Here is a 25517-nt window from a genome sequence, read left to right as displayed (position 1 = left end):
CCTGGACTAACCTGCCCCTATTTTTAATGAACATTTTGCCTCAACTGTTATACACCATGCAGATGCTCCCACTCCTCTTACAACATAGAGACATCCTAGCCCTGAACCAGATGTTTTGTACCTTTCTATGGCCTAGATTTGGAGTTTGGCGGTAGCCGTGAAAACCAGCGTTAGAGGCTCCTAACGCTGGTTTTAGGCTACCGCCGGTATTTGGAGTCATTCAAAAAAGGGTCTAACGCTCACTTTTCAGCCGCGACTTTTCCATACCGCAGATCCCCTTACGTCGATTGCGTATCCTATCTTTTCAATGGGATCTTTCTAACTCCGGTATTTAGAGTCGTGGCTGAAGTGAGCGTTAGAAATCTAACGACAAAACTCCAGCCGCAGAAAAAAGTCAGGAGTTAAGAGCTTTCTGGGCTAACGCCGGTTCATAAAGCTCTTAACTACTGTACTCTAAAGTACACTAACACCCATAAACTACCTATGTACCCCTAAACCGAGGTCCCCCCACATCGCCGCCAATCGATTAAATTTTTTTAACCCCTAATCTGCCGACCGCCACCTACGTTATACTTATGTACCCCTAATCTGCTGCCCCTAACACCGCCGACCCCTATATTATATTTATTAACCCCTAACCTGCCCCCCACAACGTCGCCTCCACCTGCCTACACTTATTAACCCCTAATCTGCCGAGTTGACCGCACCGCTACTATAATAAAGTTATTAACCCCTAATCCGCCTCACTCCCGCCTCACTAACCCTATAATAAATAGTATTAACCCCTAATCTGCCCTTCCTAACATCGCCGACACCTAACTTCAATTATTAACCCCTAATCTGCCGACTGCAGCTCACCGCTATTCTAATAAATGTATTAACCCCTAAAGCTAAGTCTAACCCTAACACTAACACCCCCCTAAGTTAAATATAATTTTAATCTAACAAAATTAATTAACTCTTATTAAATAAATTATTCCTATTTAAAGCTAAATACTTACCTGTAAAATAAATCCTAATATAGCTACAATATAAATTATAATTATATTATAGCTATTTTAGGATTAATATTTATTTTACAGGTAACTTTGTATTTATTTTAACCAGGTACAATAGCTATTAAATAGTTAAGAACTATTTAATAGCTAAAATAGTTAAAATAATTACAAATTTACCTGTAAAATAAATCCTAACCTAAGTTACAATTAAACCTAACACTACACTATCAATAAATTAATTAAATAAAATACCTATAATTATCTACAATTAAACCTAACACTACACTATCAATAAATAAATTAAATACAATTCCTACAAATAAGTACAATGAAATAAACTAACTAAAGTACAAAAAATAAAAAAGAACTAAGTTACAAAAAATAAAAAAATATTTACAAACATTAGAAAAATATTACAACAATTTTAAACTAATTACACCTACTCTAAGCCCCCTAATAAAATAACAAAGCCCCCCAAAATAAAAAAATGCCCTACCCTATTCTAAATTACTAAAGTTCAAAGCTCTTTTACCTTACCAGCCCTGAACAGGGCCCTTTGCGGGGCATGCCCCAAGAAGTTCAGCTCTTTTGCCTGTAAAAAAAACCTAACACTAAGCCCCTGAAGATCTTCCTACCTTATCTTCACCATACCAGGTTCACCGATCGATCCAGAAGAGCTCCTCCGATGTCCTGATCCAAGCCCAAGCGGGGGGCTATAGAGGTCCATGATCCGGCTGAAGTCATCATCCAAGCGGGAGCTGAAGAGGTACATGATCCAGCTGAAGTCTTCATCCAAGCGGGAGCTGAAGAGGTCCATGATCCGGATGAAGTCTTCTATCAACGGCATCTTCAATCTTCTTTCTTCGGGAGCCATCATCTTCCATCCGACGCGGAACATCCTCTTCTCCCGACGCCTACTAGCCGAATGACGGTTCCTTTAAATGACGTCATCCAAGATGGCGTCCCTCGAATTCCGATTGGCTGATAGGATTCTATCAGCCAATCGGAATTAAGGTAGGAATATTCTGATTGGCTGATGGAATCAGCCAATCAGAATCAAGTTCAATCCAATGGGGCTGCGTTAGGAGCTGAACGCGGCTTTTTTTGCAGGTGTTAGGTTTTTTTTCAGCTCAAACAGCCCCATTGTTTCCTATGGGGGAATCGTGCACGAGCACGTTTTTGAGGCTGGCCGCGTCCGTAAGCAACTCTGGTATCGAGAGTTGAAGTTGCGTTAAATATGCTCTACGCTCCTTTTTTGGAGCCTAACGCAGCCATTCTGTGGACTCTCAATACCAGAGTTATTTTAAAGGTGCGGCCAGAAAAAAGCCAGCGTTGGATACGCAGGTCGTTACCGACAAAACTCTAAATCTAGCCGTATGGAAGGGTAAAAAGCCATGGCTCAGCCTCCAAAAATTATACTTACCATACTTGAAGGGAGGCTCAGGTATTATAATTGGGCATCTTTGGCAAAATTTGCTCTAGACTGGCAACTAGGTACCCAAAACTTCTCTTCTACACATCTGAAAGAATTTCAACTACACCAAGTATCATTATCTTTCATACCCCATGCAACCTTTACTGAACTACCGACTGGTTTACAAACCATCCCATGTTTAGAGACATAATATTAGCATGGCAATATGTGAATAAGTGCCTGACAAGAGATCATTTTCACTCACACTATCTTCTAAAATGTGGCAATCCTAGAGTTGTACCTGGGACTCTATATTCTGTATTCTGCATTTGGAAGAAGTTGGGAATTGACACTCTTGGAAAGGTATTAGGAGACACGACCAGATGTGTTAAGTCTTTTGAAAGTTTACACAAACTATACCCAAACCCCCGGAAACATATGTTTCCATTGTTTCAACTGAGACACTATGCTAATCATGTCCTAAATAGCTGTAATAGTTTCTGGGAAACCTCCCTGTTGAGTATCATCCAGACATTATTCTGTATGGGCAATTATACAATATCCCCTATATGTAGTGTTAGATCCTGTTGGGATTTAATTATCTCATTGGCCTCAGATCTCAGGGAATCTCAGATCAGGGTTATATATCAGGATTATCTTACCCCTAATAGATTGAGCAAATGGAGAAAATACTTTACTAATGTCTGTGGTGAATGCTCTTATCCAGATCTAGACTTTTTACATTACCTTTGGTACTGCCCCAAAATCAGAAGATACTGGGGACATGTGTCATTTTGGCTATCAAAAGTAATGTGCCGCCCAACTAACCTCACACTTCCCAATATTTTGTTCTTTGATCACCTACAGATTGAGGGACAAGACGGCAAAAAGTTCTTAGTGATAGCTATATTGCTGGCTAGAAAATGTATCTTTTGTAGATGGCTACACTTTGAGGCCACCTCTACTGTGTCCTTGAAAAGGACTATGTTAACAGTACTTGGTCTGCGAGCAATTTGACACAATGTCTGATATGATATCTAGAATACCCCGATTTTTAGAGAAGTGGAAACTATACCTAGACTACCTAGATTTACCAACTAGGCGACAAATTCTGGCCCCTTTCAAAAATACAATTTATATGTTAGACACAGTAATATTTCAGTAGTGAAATTAGGTTTATTGGATTAACAGGAAATGTGCAATATGCATCAAAACAAAATTAGGTGCATAAATTTGGGAACCCCAACAGAAATATTGCATCAATATTTAGTAGAGCCTCCTTTAGCAGAAATAACAGCCTCTAGACGCTTCCTATAGCCTGTAATGAATGTCTGGATTCTGGATGAAGGTATTTTGGACCATTCCTCCTTGCAAAACATCTCCAGTTCAGTTAGGTTTGATGGTTGCCGAGCATGGACAGCCCGCTTCAAATCACCCCACAGATTTTCAATGATATTCAGGTCTAGGACTGGGATGGCCATTCCAGAACATTGTACGTGTTCCTCTGCATAAATGCCAGAGTAGATTTTGAGCAGTGTTTTGGGTCGTTGTCTTGTTGAAATATCCAGCCCGGCATAACTTCAACCTTGTGACTGATTCCTCAGCATTATTCTCAAGTATCTGCTGATATTGAGTGGAATCCATGCAACCCTCAACTTTAACCAGATTCCCAGTGCTGGCACTGGCCACACATCCCCACAGGATGTTGGAACATCCACCAAATTTTACTGTGGGTAGCAAGTGTTTGTCTTGGATCGCTGTGTTCTTTTGCCGCCATGCATAACGCCCCTTGTTATGACCAAATAATTCAATCTTTGTTTCATCAGTCCACAGCACCTTCTTCCAAAATGAAGCTGGCTTGTCCAAATGTGCGTTTGCATACCTCAAGCGACTCTATTTGTGGCGTTGCATCACTCTCCCATACAGCTTCACCTTGTGCAAAGTGCGCTGAATTGTTGAACGATGCACAGTGACACCATCTGCAGCAAGAGGATGTTGTAGGTCTTTGGAGGTGGTCTGTGGTCTGTTTTTGACAGTTCTCACCATCCTTTGCCGCTCTGATATTTTACTTGGCCTGCCACTTCTGGCCTTAACAAGAACTGTGCCTGTGGTCTTCCATTTTCTCACTATGTTCCTCACAGTGAACACTGACAGCTTAAATCTCTGCAATAGCTTTTTGTAGCCTTCCCCTAAACCATAATGTTGAACAATCTTTGTTTTCAGGTCATTTGAGAGTTGTTTTGAGGCCCCTCTTGCCACTCTTCAGAGGAGAGTCAAAGAGAACAGCAACTTGCAATTGGCCACCTTAAATGCCTTTTCTCATGATTTGATCCCCCTGTCTATGAAGTTCAAGGCTTATTGGGCTCACCAAACCAATTGTGTGTTTCAATTAATAAGTGCTAGGTAGTTACATGTATTCAAATCAACAAAATGACAAGGGTGCCCAAATTTATGTACCTGTCTAATTTCGTTTTGATGCATATTGCACATTTTCTGTTAATCCAATAAACCTCATTTCACTACTGAAATATTACTGTGTCCTTCAGTTATTTGATAGATCAAAATTAAATTGCTGATCCAAACACCCAATTATTTATAAATGAAAATCATGGAAATCGTCAGGGGTGCCTAAACTTTTGCAGACGACTGTATGTTTAAAAAAAATATATAGTGAGCAAGTTATACAGCACACATTTCACAGAAGGAGTGGTGGCTAAATAAGGACAACCACATTTCTGTAGTTGTATTACCTTTTGAATGTGATATATTTACTAAGTGCTCTGTATTATACATGAAGACTTCATGAATCGTTGTTTGTAAATGCTTGCTTAAAGGGACAGTCAACACCAGGATTTTTGTTGTTTAAAAAGAAAGAAAATCCCTTTATTACCCATTCCCCAGTTTCGCATAACTAACACAGTTATAATAATACACGTTTAACCTCTGTAATTACCTTGTATCTAAGCTTCTGATGACTGCCCCCTTATTTTAGTTCTTCTGACAGATTTGCATTTGCGCCAGTCAGTGCTCACTCCTAGGTCACTTCACGTGTATGAGCTCAATGTTATCTATATGAAATACATTAACTAATGCCCTCTAGAGGTCAAAATGCATTCAGATTAGAGGCAGTCTTCAAGGTCTAAGAAATTAGCATATGAACGCTTTCAACTAAGAATACCAAGAGAACAAAGCAAAATTGGTGCTAAAAGTAAATTGGGAAGTTGTTTAAAATTACATGCCTTATTTAAATCATGAAAGGTTTTTTTGAACTTGTCTGTCCCTTTAATAAATAAATTTAAAAAAATGCTATCCTTTGCCTGCTGCTAATTTAGATTTATGGAAAACAGTTCCTAAGGTGTATGGGGCAATTTCCACTCTGGCTGCACGTACTGCTATTCTTTTGGAAGACTGTGCTTCTTTTAAGGACTCTTTAGACTGAAAGTTAGAAGAAATACAGAGCATACTGACGCTTTAGTAGCTATGTCTGATACCCCCTCACAATATGCAGAAGCTGAGGAAGGAGAGCTTCTTTCTGTGGGTGATTTTTCTGATTCAGGGAAGAGGATTCAACCTGATTCTGAGATATGAACATTTAAATTTAAGCTTGAACACCTCCACGTGTTGCTCAGGGAGGTTTTAGCTGCTCTGAATGACTGTGATACAATTGCAGTGCCAGAGAAATTGTGTAGATTGGATAAATACTATGCAGTACCTGTTTACACTGATGTTTTTCCAATACCTAAGAGGTTTACAGAAATTATTACTAAGGAATGGGATAGACCAGGTGTGCCGTTCTCTCCCCCTCCTATTTTTAAGAAAATGTTTCCAATAGATGCCGCCACACGGGACTTATGGCAAACGGTCCCTAAGGTGGAGGGAGCAGTTTCTACACTAGCTAAGCGTACTACTATCCCTGTCCCTGTTGTGCTTTCTTAGATCCAATGGATAAAAAGTTAGAGGGTTACCTTAAGAAAATGTTTATTCAACAAGGTTTTATTCTACAGCCCCTTGCATGCATTGCCCCAGTCACTGCTGCTGCGGCCTTCTGGTTTGAGTCTCTGGAAGAGGCTTTACAGGTAGAGACCCCATTGGATGATATACTTGACAAGCTTAGAGCACTTAAGCTAGCCAATTCTTTTGTTTCTGATGCCATTGTTCATTTGACTAAACTAACGGCTAAGAATTCTGGTTTTGCTATTCAGGCGCATAGGGCGCTATGGCTTAAATCATGGTCAGCTGACGTTACTTCAAAGTCTAAGCTGCTTAATATTCCTTTCAAGGGGCAGACCCTATTCGGGCCTGGTTTGAAGGAGATCATTTCTGATATCACTGGAGGAAAAGGTCATGCCCTTCCTCAGGACAGGTCCAAATCAAGGGCCAAACAGTCTAATTTTCATGCTTTTCGAAACTTCAAGGCGAGTGCGGCATCAACTTCCTCTAATACAAAACAAGAGGGAACTTTTGCCCAGTCCAAATCGGTCTGGAGACCTAACCAGACTTGGAACAAAGGTAAGCAGGCCAAAAAGCCTGCTGCTGCCTCTAAGACAGCATGAAGGATTGGCCCCCGATCCGATAACGGATCTAGTAGGGGGCAGACTTTCGCTCTTCGCCCAGGCTTGGGCAAGAGATGTCCAGGATCCCTGGGCGTTGGAAATTGTATCCCAGGGATATCTTCTGGACTTCAAAGCTTCTCCTCCAAAAGGGAGATTTCACCTTTCACAATTATCTGCAAACCAGATAAAGAGAGAGGCATTTTTACACTGTGTCCTAGTTATGGGAGTGAGCCACCCAGTTCCAAAGGAGGAACAGGGACAAGGATTCTATTCAAATCTGTTTGTGGTTCCCGAAAAAGAGGGAACCTTCAGACCAATCTTAGATCTCAAGATCTTAAACAAATTTCTCAGGGTCCCATCATTCAAGATGGAGACTATTCGTACCATCCTACCTATGATCCAGGAGGGTCAATACATGACTACAGTGGATTTAAAGGATGCTTATCTTCACATTCCGATACACAAAGATCATCATCGGTTTCTCAGGTTTGCCTTCCTAGACAGGCATTACGGGTTTGTAGCTCTTCCCTTTGGGTTAGCTACAGCCTCAAGAATCTTTACGAAGGTTCTGGGGTCACTTCTGGCGGTCCTAAGGCCGCAGGGGGAAAACAGTGGCCCCTTATTTAGACGACATTCTGATACAGGCGTCAAATTTCCAAATTGCCAAGTCTCATACGGACATAGTTCTGGCATTTCTGAGGTTGCATGGGTGGAAGGTGAACGAAGAAAAGAGTTCTCTATCCCCTCTCACAAGAGTCTCCTTTCTGGGAACTCTAATAGATTCTGTAGAAATGAGGATTTACCAGGTTATCAAAACTTCTAAATTCCTGCCGTGTTCTTTATTCCACTCCTCGCCCTTCGGTGGCTCAGTGTATGGAAGTAATCGGCTTAATGGTAGCGGCAATGGACATAGTGCCGTTTGCCCGTCTACATCTCAGACCGCTGCAACTCTGCATGCTCAGTCAGTGGAATGGGGATTACACAGATTTGTCCCCTCTACTAAATCTGGATCAAGAGACCAGGGATTCTTTTCTCTGGTGGCTATCTCGGGTCCATCTGTCCAAAGGTATGACCTTTCGCAGGCCAGATTGGACAATTGTAACAACAGATGCCAGCCTTTTAGGCTGGGGGGCAGTCTGGAACTCCCTGAAGGCTCAGGGGTCGTGGACTCAGGAGGAGACACTCCTTCCGATAAATATTCTGGAACTAAGAGCGATATTCAATGCTCTTCAGGCTTGGCCTCAGCTAGCGACAATGAGGTTCATAAGATTTCAGTCGGACAACATCACGACTGTGGCTTACATCAACCATCAAGGGGGAACAAGGAGTTCCCTAGCGATGTTGGAAGTCTCAAAGATAATTCGCTGGGCAGAGATTCACTCTTGCCACCTATCAGCTATCCATATCCCAGGTGTAGAGAACTGGGAGGCGGATTTTCTAAGTCGACAGACTTTTCATCCGGGGGAGTGGGAACTCTATCCGGAGGTGTTTGCACAATTGATTCTTCATTGGGGCAAACCAGAACTGGATCTCATGGCGTCTCGCCAGAACGCCAAACTTCCTTGTTACGGATCCAGGTCCAGGGATCCCAAGGTGACGCTGATAGATGCTCTAACAGTGCCTTGGTCCTTCAACCTGACTTATGTGTTTCCACCGTTTCCTCTGCTCCTTCGCCTGATTGCCAAGATCAAGCAGGAGAGAGCATCGGTGATCTTGATAGCGCCTGCGTGGCCAAGCAGGACTTGGTATGCAGATCTGGTGGACATATCATCCTTTCCACCATGGACTCTGCCGCTGAGACAGGACCTTCTACTTCAGGGTCTTTTCAACCATCCAAATCTAATTTCACTAAGACTGACTGCCTGGAGATTGAACGCTTGATCTTATCAAAGCGTGGCTTCTCCGAGTCAGTCATTAACACCTTAATTCAGGCACGAAAGCCTGTCACCAGAAAAATCTATCATAAGATATGGCGTAAATATCTATATTGGTGCGAATCCAAGGGTTACTCATGGAGTAAAGTCAGGATTCCCAGGATATTATCCTTTCTCCAAGAAGGATTGGAAAAAGGATTGTCAGCTAGTTCCTTAAAGGGACAGATTTCTGCTCTGTCTATTCTTTTGCACAAGCGTCTGGCGGATGTTCCAGACGTTCAGGCTTTTTGTCAGGCTTTAGTTAGAATCAAGCCTGTGTTTAAACCCGTTGCTCCACCATGGAGTTTAAATTTGGTTCTTAAAGTTCTTCAAGGGGTTCCGTTTGAACCTCTTCATTCCATAGATATCAAACTTTTATCTTGGAAAGTTCTATTTTTGGTAGCTATTTCCTCGGCTCGTAGAGTTTCCGAGTTATCTGCCTTACAATGTGATTCCCCTTATCTGATCTTCCATGCAGATAAGGTAGTTTTGCGTACCAAACCTGGGTTTTTACCTAAGGTGGTATCTAATAAGAATATCAATCAGGAGATTGTTGTTCCGTCATTGTGTCCCGTCTTTGAAGAAGGATTAGAACGTCTATTACACAATCTTGACGTGGTTCGTGCTTTAAAGTTTTATTTACAAGCTACTAAAGATTTTCGTCAAACATCTGCTTTTTTTTTTGTCTACTCTGGACAGAGGAAAGGCCTAAGGGCTTCGGCAACCTCGCTTTCGTTTTGGCTACGATGTATAATACGCTTGGCTTATGAGACTGCTGGCCAGCAGCCTCTTGAAAGGATTACAGCTCATTCTACTAGAGCTGTGGCTTCCACATGGTCCTTTAAAAATGAGGCTTCTGTTGAACAGATTTGCAAGGCGGCGACTTGGTCTTTGCTTCATATTTTTTCAAAATTTTATAAATTTGATACTTTTGCTTCTTCGGAGGCTATTTTTGGGAGAAAGGTCTTACAGGCAGTGGTACCTTCCGTTTCAGTACCTGCCTTGTCCCTCCCTTCATCCGTGTACTTTAGCTTTGGTATTGGTATCCCACAAGTAATGGATGATCCGTGGACTGGATACACCTTACAAGAGAAAACATAATTTATGCTTACCTGATAAATTTATTTCTCTTGTGGTGTATCCAGTCCACGGCCTGCCCTGTCATTTTAAGGCAGGTATTTTTTAACTTTAAACTACAGTCACCACTGCACCCTATAGTTTCTCCTTTCTCTTGCTTGTCTTCGGTCGAATGACTGGAGGTGGCAGTTAGGGGAGGCGCTATATAGACAGCTCTGCTGTGGGTGATCCTCTTGCAACTTCCTGTTGGGAAGGAGAATATCCCACAAGTAATGGATGATCCGTGGACTGGATACACCACAAGAGAAATAAATTTATCAGGTAAGCATAAATTATGTTTTTTTTCCATAGGCCACAGCTGCCAACCCCTGCATATCTTTTGCAGTTGTTCCTACACGTAAAACAATATGAAACCATGTGATGTTATGCATAATACACTTTAGTTCATCTCTGGTGTGGCATTCAGGGACAGCACCTGTGAGCTGAGGGTTTGATTGGGAAATGCTGTTGTCACCTAAAACGATATATTAAAAAAAACTGGGGGGGGGGGGGACAGGGAAAGAATGATAAGGAACATGTTTTTAGCAGTATGATATAAATAGTACATATTTAAGATTTTAGCTAAAATAACTCCAAAATTGCTGCTCCATCCAACTGTGAGTTATTCTTTGGCCCAGTTGACCTTGTTAGAAATATGCTTCTGTTTTACTTTCTTGCTAAAACAAAATTGGAAAGTGTAGTGAAATATTGGAGTAAAAGTGAGATACTTAACTGCTTTAAAAATTATGTTTATTATTAAATGCAATAATGTATTACATATTGATTACATTAACTTTATTTTATATATTTTATTATATTTATTATAGAGCAAAATCAATAACTATTTTTATTAAAATATTTTTTTTCCAGGAATGTAATGAAAAGCGTATGTTCAATGGGAGCTTCCCTACCTGCCAGCTTGTATTCTACTATGACCGAGAATATGAAATCTCGAAAAGGAATTGGAGGGCAAAAGTCAAGATTGAAGGTGCTGTAAATATTTATTATTAAATACCATCTGTATAGCAATTTCATATTCATTTTCCTTATACTCACTTAAAAGTGAGATTTGCTCATATTTAATCATATGTTGGAACATTACATGTTTTGTCTCTAGAGTTCCATCTCCCATTTTTTAGTGAAGGAGGGAAGAACATGAGGGTGATGGAGTGCCAACAATTTATTTAGCTGAGGCAATGTCCCTTTAGTAGAATTTGTAGTATAGGAAAGAGATTCAAAGGTCATTAGGGGTCTACTTATGTTCACCTTATTCGGGTGATGTGTTATAAAATTTGAAATCTGTAGATATTTATTTAACACAAAGCCCCCAATATCAGACTTCTATCATACACTCATCCTAAACCCTGGCATACTCCTCTGACACGGTACCTACGCAGATGTTCCCGTACTGCTGAGCAACACTGGAGAAAATCTCGGAGTTCAGTTGACTTTCTTCACTACAAGTTCATCTTGAACTCTTACTATTCTGCCCTTAATCTATATAAGCAACATTATTTTGTCACTCTTATCTACTACTTTTTCTTCAAACCCAAAATTTCTGTTCTCCACGTTCAATACTTTTCTCCCCCACCCCCACCTCTTACTATAACTTCTCTCTCAGCTCAAGATTTTGCTAGCTACTTCAATAACAAAATAGACTCCATCAGAAATTAGCTCTCAACATGCTACCGGTCTCAAACCCCCTCAAAACCTCACTATCATCCAAAACCCACTTAGCCATAAATTTATCTCTTTTGCCCCTGTTACAGTTTTGGCCCTTATACTATCCTCTGTCCCCTCGACCCCATCCTCTCACAGCTACTCCCTGCCCTCTCTTCTACTTTTACCCCTATACTCACACACATCTTCAACCTCCTCCTCAGCACTGGTATATTTCCCTCATCTCTTAAACATGCACTGGTCACACTTATCCTCAAAAAACCTTCTCTCGACCCAACCTCCCCATCCAAATACCGCCCTATTTCCCTACTCCCTGTTGCCTCGAAGTTTCTCGACAAAATAGGATATGTACGTCTATCCCATTTCCTTACAATAAACTTCCTCCTTGACCCACTGCAATCTGGATTTTGCCCCCCACCACTCCACTGAGACAGCAATGACCTACTTACAGCAAAATCCAAAGGCCACTTCTCTCTGCTTATCCTCCTTGATCTGTCTGCAGCCTTTGATACTGTCGACCACCCTCTTTTGCTCCAAACCCTCCAATCCTTCAGCATTTGCAACACAGCTTTCTCGTGGTTCTCTTCCTATCTGTCTAACCGTACCTTTAGTGTAGCCTTATCTGGGGCATCCTCTGCCCCGTTACAACTTTCTCTTGGGGTACCGCAAGGCTCTGTCCTTGGTCCCCTTCTCTTCTCAATCTACACATCTTCTTTAGGTTCCTTAATAAAGTCACATGGGTTTCAATACCATTTGTATGCCGAAGACACCCAAATCTACCTCTCTGAACCTATCTTCTTCCTTGCAAACCCGTTTCACTATCTTTCTCATACCTCATCTTGGATGTCCTCTCACTACCTTAAGCTAAATCTCTCCAAAACTGAGTTTCTTATTTTCCCGCCTTCAAAAATCTCCTCCCCCAACTTCTCTATAACTGTCGATAACTCCATCATTACCCCTACCCCACATGCTTCATGTATTGGGGTCACACTTGACTCAGATCTTTCTTTCACTCCTCACATTCAAGGCTTGGCTAAAGCCTGCCGCTTCCACCTTAAAAAAAAATCTCTAAAATTAGACATTTCCTTTCACAAGACACAACTAAGATTCTAATCCACTCACTCATCCCTTCCCGCCTCGATTATTGTAACTCCATCCTCTCTGGTCTCCCTAGCTGCCGCCTAGCTCCTTTGTAATCCATAATGAATGCCTCTGCCAGGCTCATCTTCCTTACATGCTGCACTTCTCTACCAATCCCTTCACTGGCTTCCTCTTGCCTCCAGGCTTAAACCCAAAATTCTCACTCTGACATACAAAGCCCTCAACTGCACTGCTCCCCCCTACATCTCAGACCTTGTCTCCAGATACTCTCCCTTCCGACCCCTTTGCTCTGTCCACAATCTCCTACTCTCCACCTCTCTTGTTACCTCCTCACATTCCCGGTTACAAGACTTCTCCAGACTGGCTCCCATCTTGTGGAACTCTCTGCCTCGCTCCACAAGACTCTCCCCTAGTTTTAAAAGCTTCAAGTGCTCCCTAAAGACTGTACTATTCAGGGATGCATACAACCTACACAGAACCTTTCCTAACTCCACTGCTATCCCCTTGGACCCCTTAGCATGTAAGCCTATGAGCCCAGCTGTTTGTAGATCACCCTCATAAGAGCCGATTACAACAGCGCAACTTTCGGCAGGGACCTCTACCCATTTGACCCCCTATAAATGTTACCTTGTTTACCGCCTATGTTTATAGCACTGCTGAATCTGTTGGTGCTCTACAAATACCTGATAATAATAATAATAATTCTATAGTCTCAATTTTAGTTTACCATTCTGAACGTTAACACTGTAACGTAAGCTGTATCATATTAGAACCTAGGGGAGTTACTGTGTGTGGAGCATGGCTAAACAGGCATGGTTTTGTAGGAGAGACATCAACAACAAAGGAACTGTTGAAATGTTATTAGCTTTTTTGATCAATTGATCCCATACCGTGTACGCCTCTGAGGTTATTGTAAATGGCATGTTAATTAATTTCCATGAATGGATGGAAAACAACAAAGCCTGCCTAGCTGTGGGCTTCCTTCCAAATAATGGTCTAGCTGCACCTACTCCTACTTTTTTACTCTGCACATTCTTGTACCAATCTGCTACTAGTGTAAGATGAGAAGCTAGCACTTAGTACCTCAAATTAGGTACACTTAAACCTTTGTTTAGTATACCTTAGGTAGTGAAATGGACAAGGTCTGGAAAAGATATAAAATACAAAGAGCAAACATTTTAATTGCATTAATTATCCCTATACAGGATAATGTTTTTGTTTCCACATTTTTAATTCTATTGTATATATTTTAACAAGGCTTAATAATTCAACTAAGTGAGATTCTGGAAAAATATATACTTGGTGGAATCAGTTTTGACTTTAAACCCATAATTTTGATGAATTTATAAGTGTGGAGTAGCCAGAGATACCGTTTTAGGAGTTCAAATTGGGGTTAGCTTTGACAGCGGAAATCCATCTCATTAAGCAATACGAGAAGAGAGTGTAAGAAAAACGTTGATTGCATAGAGAACTATTTTATAGTCTACCTCTCCGATGCTTATACCTTTTTAATATCTGAGTTATATATAACTTAATACCTCCATCACAAAAACATACAGTAATGGTGATAGAGGGCAACAGTGCTGCGTACCATAATATATATATAAAAAGGGTGGAATGGGAATAATTCAGTTTGATCCTTTCACACTGGTATACTATTTTTTTTACTAGTATGTGGAAAGACAAATAGAATTCCACAAAAGAATGCAAATGTAGCACTCTATGCCTCAGATTAATAGGGACGCAGATTATGACTGGTTTACAAAAACATAACTTTTATTGACAAATTAAAAATGGGAAAAATACAAGATTAAAATATGAGGAAAAAGTGGCATCTCAATATGGTCTTGTGGTTACAAATATTGTGTAGTATGGTCTAAGATAAATAGTATATGTGGTCCATAAAAGTATAATTTGTCAGGGTTTTTTCCCTGCTTTGTTTGCCATGTGCTGCTGGCAGCCATTTTGCTCACCTCTCTTGCTGAGTCTGGTGCAGAGTGTGTGATGCTGCTCATTTCCTGCACGCCCTCTTATGGTCAGACTGGTGTACATCATCCATGTGAGACAGCTTGCAGTCTCAGAATTGTGATGTCATCACTTATTATTTAAATGGCCTCTGTTCAGTATGCTTTGCCCTTGCGTTGTGTCAGACCTGTTTGTGAGTTCCAGTTCCTGTGTATTACCTGGCTGGCTGACGTCCCTCCTGGTTCCTGATCCCTGGCTTGTTCCTGACTCTGCTGTTCTCCTTGTTCCTGATTCCGACTCCTCTGACTATTCGCTTTAGCTCCTGACTCGGTTCGTCTGACTACCAGCTCTGGCTTTGACTCCTGGCTTGTTATTTGACTTGTGGACTTTTTATTATTTTTTGTTATTAATAAAGGTGTGATTATTTGTGCACTTCTCGTCTCAGTCTGATTCCTGGCACCCTGACATTACGCAAGGGCCGTGAATCCTGATGGTGCTAATAATCCACCTTTACCATCATTTCCAGGATGGATGAACAGGATCACCGTTTGGATCAATTTGCACTAGCCCTGCAAACCCTGATGACTCGCACTGCACATTTGGACCAAAGTGTTCCGCAAGTTGTGGCTGCTCCTGTTTCCGCTGCTGCGCCTAGTCCTACCAGGAGCATGTCCCGTTCTGCACCTCTACCTCAGCGATATGGAGGTGATCCTATTCAGTGCAGAGGGTTTTTGAACTAGGTGGGCATTTACTTTGAGATGTTACCTCAGGCGTTTCCCTCTGACAGAGCTAAGGTGGGATTTCTCATCTCGTTACTCTCTGACACAGCTCTTGCCTGGGCTAATCCCTTGTGGGAGACTAATAAACCTGTGATTTCAAATTACCCTGAGTTTGTGGCCTCCTTTCGAAGGGTATTTGATGTTCCGGCTGGCTCCTCCTCTGCTGCTAAACATCTCATGTCCATTCAGCAAGGTACAAGATCTGTTGCTCAGTATGCCATTGACTTCCGTACACTTCCCGCAGAGGTAGGTTGGAACAATGAAGCCCTTGTTGCCGCCTTCTTTCATGGGCTCTCTGATGCGATTAAAGATGAAGTTGCTGCCAGGGATTTACCAGAGGATCTTGAGGCATTGGTGTCTTTTTTTTTTTTTTATCCTAATTGACATCAGACTCAGAGAGAGGCCCTTTTTCAAGGAGCGCTTGCGGAAGCCTCCTGTTCCGTTGTCTCCTACGTGTTCGTTCCCACCCATGCCTCCCTCGCCTCCCATGCCTCCTGATCCCGAGTCACCAGGTACTGCTGAGCCAATGCAGTTGGGATTCACGCTTCTCTCCGTGGTGGAGAGGGCCTTTAGGAGGAGGGAGGGGCTCTGCCTCTATTGTGGGTTACAGGGCCACATTTTAAAGTCTTGTCCTACACAGCTGGGAAACGCTCGCACCTAAGGTCCTGTCGGGGGCAGACCTTGGGTGGTTTATCCTCGTCCCCAGAACCGCTAAAGGAGAAACCTTTGGTCACGGTTGTCCTTTCCTGGGTGGACTTCTCCATAGTCACCCAGGCTCTTGTTGACTCCAGTGCTGCGGGCTATTTCATTGACAGTGCTTTTGTATCGAAGCACTCCATTCCTGTTTTGCCTCAGTCTGTTCCGCTTGCTATTGAGGCCATTGATGGCAGGCCCCTCCAGTCCACACTCGTTACTCACGAAACCGCTCCGTTATCCATGGCTGTTGGGGCTCTACATTTTGAAACCCTCCAGTTCCAGGTGATAAACTCTCTGCATTTTCCAGTTGTTCTGGGTTATCCCTGGCTCCAAAAGCACAATCTAAGTCTCGATTGTCGCAGGTCCGAAATTTTGTAATGGTCTCTGCAATGTATTTCCACTTGTCTTCAGAAACCTGTTAAGGTCTTGTACACTTCTTCGGTATCTCAATTGCCAGAGGAGTACCGAGAGTTCCTCGACATTTTTGACAAGGTGCGTGCCGGTACGTTGCCTCCTCACCAGTCTTAAGATTGTGCCATTGACCTGCAACCCATAGCCATTCCTCCTCGGGGCCGGGTTTACCCTCTGTCTGTCAGAGAATTGTGCTATGGAGGAGTATGTTGCCGATGCTCTGTCGTGGGGGATCATCCACAAATCTTGCTCTCCTGCAGGGGCTGGCTTCTTCTTTGTGAAGAAAAAGGGTGGCGAGTTAAGACCATGCATCGATTATAGGGGTCTTATTCGTCTTACCATTAAGAATGCATACCCTATTCCACTCATTACGGAACTCTTTGACCACCTCAAGGGAGCTACGGTCTTTTCTAAACTTGATTTGAGAGGAGCGTACAATCTCGTTAGGATCAAGGAGGGCCACCAATGAAAAACAGCATTTAACACCAGGAGCGGGCATTAAGACTACCTTGTAATGCCCTTTGGCCTATGGAATTTATAAATGATATCGTACGAGATATGTTGCAACAGTGTGTTGTGGTGTACATAGACAACATCCTCATATATTCACCCACACTTGAGGCTCATCGTTCTGATGTTACACAGGTTCTTCAGAGACTACATGAGAATGGCCTGTTTTGTAAACTCGAGAAATGTGAGTTCCATCAGTCTCAAGTAACCTTCCTAGGTTATGTTATCTCCGTTGCAGGGTTCTCCATGGATCCTGACAAGTTGTCTGCAGTTCTGCAGTGGCCTCGCCAGTTGGTCTTCGGTCTATTCAGCGTTTTTTGGGGTTCGCCAATTACTATAGAAAGTTTATTAAAAAAAATTCTTCCTTGGTCAAACCTATCACAGACATGACCCGTAAAGAGAATGATCCACTCCATTGGTCACCTACTGCCATTAAGGCCTTTGATAGTCTTAAGACTGCTTTTGTTGCCGTTCCAGTTCTGGCTCATCCTAACCCTGTCCTGCCTTTCGTTCTTGAGGTCGATTCGTCTGAGACTGGAGTAGGTGCACTCTTGTCTCAATGTCCTACGCCTGACGGTTCCTTGCATGTGTGTGGTTTCTTTTCTAAGAAATTGTCTCCAGTGGAGTGCAATTATGAAATTGGCGACAGGGAAATTACTGGCCATAATTTTGGCACTCAAGGAATGGAGGCATTTTCTCGAGGGTACTAGCGTACCAGTGCTCATTCTTACTGACCACAAGAATTTAACTTATCTATCCGAAGCAAAACGTTTGTCGCCCCGACAGGCCAGATGGGTGCTATTTTTATTTCAATTTAATTATGTGGTCTCCTACCTGCCTGGTAGTAAGAATGTTAGGGCTGATGCCCTCTCTCGACAATTTCTTTCATGTAATTAGCAAGAGTCCATGAGCTAGTGACGTATAAGATATACATTCCTACCAGGAGGGGCAAAGTTTCCCAAACCTTAAAATGCCTATAAATACACCCCTCACCACACCCACAATTCAGTTTTACAAACTTTGCCTCCCGTGGAGGTGGTAAAGTAAGTTTGTGCTAGATTCTACGTTGATATGCGCTTCGCAGCAGGCTGGAGCCCGGTTTTCCTCTCAGAGTGCAGTGAATGTCAGAGGGATGTGAAGAGAGTATTGCCTATTTGAATTCAATGGTCTCCTTCTACTGGATCTATTTCATAGGTTCTCTTGTTATCGGTCGTAGAGATTCATCTCTTACCTCCCTTTTCAGATCGACGATATACTCTTATATACCATTACCTCTACTGATTCTCGTTTCAGTACTGGTTTGGCTATCTACTATATGTAGATGAGTGTCCTGGGCTATGCATTTTCTGTACATTAAATTACTTTCTTGGAAAGGTATTGTTCCTTTTGGTTATTTCTTCTGCTAGAAGAGTTTTTTAAGGCAGTGTTACTTCCTGATATTCCTCATTTTGGTTTTGATTCATATCAAACCTGTCATTAAGCCAATTTCTCCTCCTTGGAGTCTTAATTTGGTTCTGAAGGCTTTTCAGGCTCTTCTATTTGAGCATATATTTGCTCTGGACATTATTTACTTTCATGGAAAGTATTGTTCTATTTGGACATCTCTTCAGCTAGAACGGTTTTTGAGTTATCTGTTCTTTCTTGTGGATCTCTTTTTTCTGATTTTTTCATCAGGATAAGGTGGTTTTCGCTGTCCTCATTTCAATTCTTACCTAAAGTTGTATATTCTAACAACATTAGGGAGGACTTTTTGTTTTCCTAAGACTTCTTTGGTGAGATTCTTACTTTCTTTGGATATGGTAAGAGTTTTTGAAATTCTATGTTAAAGCTATTCAGATTTCAGATAGACTTCTAGTCTATTTGTTATCTTTTCTGGTTTTAGGAAGGTCAAAAGGCTTCTGCCATTTATTTTGGCATCTTGCTTAAACTTTTGATTCATCATGCTTATTTGGAGTCGGGTGGATTCCCGCCTCGGAGGATTACGGCTCATTCTACTAGGTAAGTTTCTACTTCCTGGGCTTTTTAAGAATGAAGCTTCTGTTGATCAGACTTGCAAAGCAATGACTTGGTCTTCTTTGCATACTTTTTCTATGTTCTACCATTTTGATGTTTTCTCTTCTTTAGAAGCAGTTTTGGTAGAATGGTACTTCAGGCAGCTGTTTCAGTTTGATTCTTCTGCTTATAATTTCAGTTTTTTTCATTATAAAAATTGAAACTTTTTTGATTTGGGTAGTGGATTAATTTTTCAGCGGAATTGGCTGTCTTTATTTTATCCCTCCCTCTCTAGTGACTCTTGCGTGGAAGTTCCACATCTTGGGTATTTATTATCCCATACGTCACTAGCTCATGGACTCTTGCTAATTACATGAAAGAAAACATAATTTATGTAAGAACTTACCTGATAAATTCATTTCTTTCATATTAGCAAGAGTCCATGAGGCCCACCCTTTTTTGTGGTGGTTATGATTTTTTTGTATAAAGCACAATTATTCCAATTCCTTATTTTTTTATTCTTTCGCTCCTTCTTATCACCCCACTTCTTAGCTATTCGTTAAACTGAATTGTGGGTGTGGTGAGGGGTGTATTTATAGGCATTTTAAGGTTTGGGAAACTTTGCCCCTCCTGGTAGGAATGTATATCCCATACGTCACTAGCTCATGGACTCTTGCTAATATGAAAGAAATGAATTTATCAGGTAAGTTCTTACATAAATTATGTTTTTTGCCTCTGTCCAAGGAGGAGTCTGTACCTACTCCAGTTATACCTCCTGATCATATTTTGGCTACCATACCTACTAATTTGACTTCTCCCTTGGGGGGAGGAGATCCTGGCTGCACAAACCAATGCATCTCCTTAGAAACCTAGTGGTAAGTGCTTTGTTCCTGATAATTTTTGAACTAAACTTTTGCACACTTACCACTATCCTAAAGCCGCAGGTCACCCAGGCTAAAACCAAATTATTTGGTCTGTCACTCGACAATTCTGGTGGCCAGGTATTCGTTTTGATGTTGCTGCGTATGTTGCCTCCTGCTCAGTTTGTGCACAGAATAAGACTCCTCAACGTCTTCCTGTGGGTCTTCTTCAACCTATTGATAATGGTGAGTGTCTTTGGACACATCTTTCCATGGACTTCATTGTCGAGCTCCCTGTTTCCAGTGGCAATACTGTTATCCTTATGGTGGTTGACCATTTTTCTAAAATGTCACATTGCATTCCCCTTAAAGAAGCTGCCTACCGCTCAGGAGCTTGCTTCAATTTTTACCCGGGAGGTCTTCCGTTTACATGGGTTACCCAAGGAGATAGTGTCGGGGTAGCCAGTTTGTCTCCAGATTTTGGCGTTCCTTTTATGCTCAAATGGGGATCCAGCTTTCCTTATCCTCGGCATATCACCCTCAATCCAATGGGGCTGCGGAACGGTCTAATCAAGCTCTGGAACAGTTCCTCCGTTGCTATGTCTCAGATCACCACAATAATTGGTCTGAACTGCTACCTTGGGCAGAGTTTGCTTGTAATAGTTCTATTAATGCTTCCTCCAAGTTATCCCCATTCATGGCGAATTATGGGTTTCAACCATCCTTGTTGCGCAATTCATTCATGTCTCAGGTTATTCCGGCTTTGGAAGAGCATCTCCGGCAACTCCGTTCCACGTGGGTGCAGATTCAGGATTGCCTTCATCGTTCTATGCAGCGCCAAAAGTTCCAGGCTGATCGTAGGCGTCTGCCCGCGACTTCCTACCAGGTTGGTGAGAGAGTTTCGCTGTCCTCCCGCAACTTGAACCTTCGTGTGCCTTCCAATAAACTGGCTCCCCGTTATGTTGGTCCTTTTCGAATACTCCTACAGGTCAATCCTGTGGCCTACGCTCTTGACCTTCCTCCTGCAATGCGCATCTCCAATGTTTTTCATGTCTCCCTCTTGAAACCATTGGTTTGTAATCGGTTTACCACTGTGTTGCCTCGTCCCCGTACTATGTACTATCTCTGTTGACAACCATGAAGAATTTGATGTCAGCAGCATTATTGACTCTCGTATGTCCAGGGGCCGCGTACAGTATTTGGTTCACTGGAGGGGCTATGGTCCGGAGGAGCATTCATGGGTTCCCTCCTCTGATGTTCATGCTTTCACCCTCCTCCGTGCCTTCCATGCCCGTTTCCCCAATAAGCCTTTTGTCCTCCCGTGGGGGAGGGGTCGTTGAGGGGAGGGTACTGTCAGGGTTTTTTCCCTGCTTTGTTTGCTATGTGCTGCTGGCAGCCATTTTACTCACCTCTCTTGCTGAGTCTGGTGCAGAGTATGTGATGCTGCTCATTTCCTGCACGCCCTCTTATGGTCAGACTGGTGTACATCATCCGTGTGAGACAGCTTGCAGTTGTCATGTCATCACTTATTATTTAAAGGGCCTCTGTTCAGTATGCTTTGTCCTTGTGTTGTCTCAGACCTGTTTATGAGTTCCAGTTCCTGTGTATTACCTGGCTATCTGACATCCCTCCTGGTTCCTGATCCCTGGCTTGTTCCTGACTCTGCTGTTCTCCTTGTTCCTGATTCCGGCTCGTCTGACTACTCGCTTTGGTTCCTGACTTGTCTCGTCTGACTACCAGCTCTGGCTTTGACTCCTGGCTTGTTATTTGACTTGTGGACTGTTTTTATTATTTTTTGTTATTAATAAAGGTGTGATTATTTTTGCACTTCTCGCCTCAGTCTGATTCCTGTCACCCTGACATAATTACAGGGATGGATGCGATATCACTTGTGTGTAAAAATGTGATACAGCTATATATCTCACTAGAAATAGGATGTTAAGTCTATCAAAATAAATCACTTCCAGAATCACTGGATAATATGGAAAATCCGTACAACAGATTCCAAATAGATACAAAAATGCAACCATGTAGTGTGTGTTTTGATTATACACATGTGGGGTTAAACTGCAGTCGTAAATGTATCAATTGGAATAGCAAAATTCTACATTCATAGTGAACCAGGTTGGCAAGCTGCCCAGAAAGATCAAGGGTGAATATAAATAGTACTAATTCCCTTTAGGCTACAAATTGCCCCTATATTAAGGGTTAATTAAATTGATTCCTATTGGGATCTATGCTCACTGTGACTAGATTCTATGATGAATATAAATTGATATCAGTAGGGTTCTCAAATTGCCACCCTGTGCAGCTATCATGATATGTGCATTGTGATAACGACAGTTTGTTTACTATATATACATCTGATTCATTTGGTATCAGATTCGTATGAACTGCCACACCACTATGGATTGTTACTCTATTTAAGAAATGAAGTGCATAATCTCCATACAAGTGGTTGATTAATACAGTGTCTGCTTGTAGTAGGTAAAGGCTAGGGTGACCATATTGCCCCTTTAAAAAGGGACACATGAAAAATACATATGTCAGGGTTCTTATACAAACCATTTCTTTAAACAGCCCTAAGTAAAAGCCCTGACATATGTATTTTTCATATGTGTCCCTTTTTAAAGCGGCAATATGGTCACCCTAGTAAAGGCTCAAACAGCTAGAGATGCTGAAGAGCTGCTAATAGTAGCTAGTGTTCAGCGGCGTTATAGGTAATTGACATACAAGGGGTTACTAAGTGTGTGAATCGACTTATATTATATAGATTATACTTTATATATTTTTTCTATAATTAATTCACCCACACCAGATTTAGCTAAAGTATACCCGAGAAAAGACCAATTGAGCTTAGAGTATTTGTACATTCTTGATATTCAAATCATTTTAAGATTTTTAGGATGTTGTGTTGTGCCTCTCTCTGAGAAGTTAACCACATCTGCTTATCCATGTGGCAATTATCTTTGCATAGATCTTAAGATGTACATTTACAAGAGATATCTTTGCTATATGGGCTTCAAGTATCTTTGAAGAAAATGAATCTTCAGCTGTGATTCTAGTAAAAACACTTTGACTTAGAGTGAGTAAAATAGGAGCAAAGTTCTGATAACATTTAGTCGAGAACCCGATTGACCTAGGACTTTTCCCTATTTTAAGGTCTTTACTAGCTGCTAACATTGGCATACCAGTATTTTTTAATAATTGTAAAAGATACAAGCTTTTAAATAGCTAATGTATATTTGTGCAAACAGAGCTTGTGCTATATCTGCATATTAGTTTGTGATTGGTTAGCAACGGTTCTGTTATTCTGGGGGACAGGGAAATCAGTGACAAGAAAATAATGTTGCCCTATTCCTTTGGGCTAGATTAAAAGTGGAGCGTTTTTTAGCGTAAACTCCGCTAGAAGTAAGTTTTTTTCCACACGTCGGATAGCACGAGTATTAGCAGTTGAAGGTAAAAAGTTTTGTGTGAGCGAAACCCGACGTGCGCTAACTAGAAAACTTCGGATATCGCAACCACACTATTGCATTCACTCCATAGACTTCAAAGGAGAGCATAGAAGAAAAAAAACATGCACTTATCCGACAGGAGTTATTAATATTTCACATTCTAATGTTCTGCACATACAGGACAATGTTATTTTTATTGTAAATACATATTTCTATATATATTATTATTGGTTATTTGTAGAGCGCCAACAGATTCTGCAGCGCTATATATCTGTATATACATATACCTGAGTATATATCTATTTTCTCCAACATAGGTGTGTCCGGTCCACGGCGTCATCCTTACTTGTGGGATATTCTCCTCCCCAACAGGAAATGGCAAAGAGCCCAGCAAAGCTGGTCACATGATCCCTCCTAGGCTCCGCCTTCCCCAGTCAGTCTCTTTGCCGTTGTACAGGCAACATCTCCACGGAGATGGCTTAGAGTTTTTTAGTGTTTAACTGTAGTTTTTATTATTCAATCAAGAGTTTGTTATTTTAAAATAGTGCTGGTATGTACTATTTACTCTGAAACAGAAAAGAGATGAAGATTTCTGTTTGTAAGAGGAAAATGATTTTAGCAACCGTTACTAAAATCGATGGCTGTTTCCACACAGGACTGTTGAGAGGAATTAACTTCAGTTGGGGGAACAGTGAGCAGACTTTTGCTGCTTGAGGTATGACACATTCTAACAAGACGATGTAATGCTGGAAGCTGTCATTTTCCCTATGGGATCCGGTAAGCCATTTTTATTACAGACAGAAAAAAAGGGCTTCACAAGGGCTTTTTAAGACTGTAGACATTTTCTGGGCTAAATCGATTTATATATAAACGTATTTTATACTCCATAGCCTTGAGGAATTATTTTAATCTTGGGAATTTTGTAAAATAACCGGCAGGCACTGTATTGGACACCTTATTCTCTAGGGGCTGCCTGTATTGCGCACTTGTTTTTGAGAAGCATGACATGCAGATGCATGTGTGAGGAGCTCTGATACATAGAAAAGACTTTCTGAAGGCGTCATTTGGTATCGTATTCCCCTTTGGGCTTGGTTGGGTCTCAGCAAAGCAGATACCAGGGACTGTAAAGGGGTTAAATATAAAAACGGCTCCGGTTCCGTTATTTTAAGGGTTAAAGCTTCCAAATTTGGTGTGCAATACTTTTAAGGCTTTAAGACACTGTGGTGAAATTTTGGTGAATTTTGAACAATTCCTTCATACTTTTTCGCAATTGCAGTAATAAAGTGTGTTCAGTTTAAAATTTAAAGTGACAGTAACGGTTTTATTTTAAAACGTTTTTTGTACTTTGTTATCAAGTTTATGCCTGTTTAACATGTCTGAACTACCAGATAGACTGTGTTCTGAATGTGGGGAAGCCAAGGTTCCTTCTCATTTAAATAGATGTGATTTATGTGACACAAAATTTAGAGAAAATGATGCCCAAGATGATTCCTCAAGTGAGGGGAGTAAGCATGGTACTGCATCATCCCCTCCTTCGTCTACACCAGTCTTGCCCACACAGGAGGCCCCTAGTACATCTAGCGCGCCAATACTCCTTACTATGCAACAATTAACGGCTGTAATGGATAATTCTATCAAAAACATTTTAGCCAAAATGCCCACTTATCAGCGAAAGCGCGACTGCTCTGTTTTAGAAAATACTGAAGAGCATGAGGACGCTGATGATATTGGTTCTGAAGGGCCCCTACACCAGTCTGAGGGGGCCAGGGAGGTTTTGTCTGAGGGAGAAATTTCAGATTCAGGGAAAATTTCTCAACAAGCTGAACCTGATGTGATTACATTTAAATTTAAGTTGGAACATCTCCGCGCTCTGCTTAAGGAGGTGTTATCCACTCTGGATGATTGTGAGAATTTGGTCATTCCAGAGAAACTATGTAAAATGGACAAGTTCCTAGAGGTCCCGGGGCCCCCCGAAGCTTTTCCTATACCCAAGCGGGTGGCGGACATTGTAAATAAAGAATGGGAAAGGCCCGGTATACCTTTCGTCCCTCCCCCCATATTTAAAAAATTGTTT

General features: G+C 41.6%; 1 protein-coding gene across 3 annotated transcripts in view; it reads left to right on the top strand.

The window, feature by feature from the left end:
* ZCCHC7 (zinc finger CCHC-type containing 7) overlaps window positions 1–25517 on the top strand; it is a 644222-nt gene that overhangs the window by 600718 nt on the left and 17987 nt on the right. For all 3 annotated transcript variants that reach the window (XM_053702726.1, XM_053702727.1, XM_053702724.1), the window contains exon 8: window positions 10865–10982. In XM_053702726.1, the coding sequence (XP_053558701.1) occupies window positions 10865–10982 (118 nt within the window). The remainder of the gene's footprint in view (window positions 1–10864; window positions 10983–25517) is intronic.

The sequence above is a fragment of the Bombina bombina genome, chromosome 2 (genome assembly GCF_027579735.1).
Source record: "Bombina bombina isolate aBomBom1 chromosome 2, aBomBom1.pri, whole genome shotgun sequence".
Classification (NCBI taxonomy): domain Eukaryota; kingdom Metazoa; phylum Chordata; class Amphibia; order Anura; family Bombinatoridae; genus Bombina; species Bombina bombina.
The sequence above is the reverse complement of the archived record's forward strand: the minus strand, read 5'-3'. Positions and strand labels throughout refer to the sequence as shown.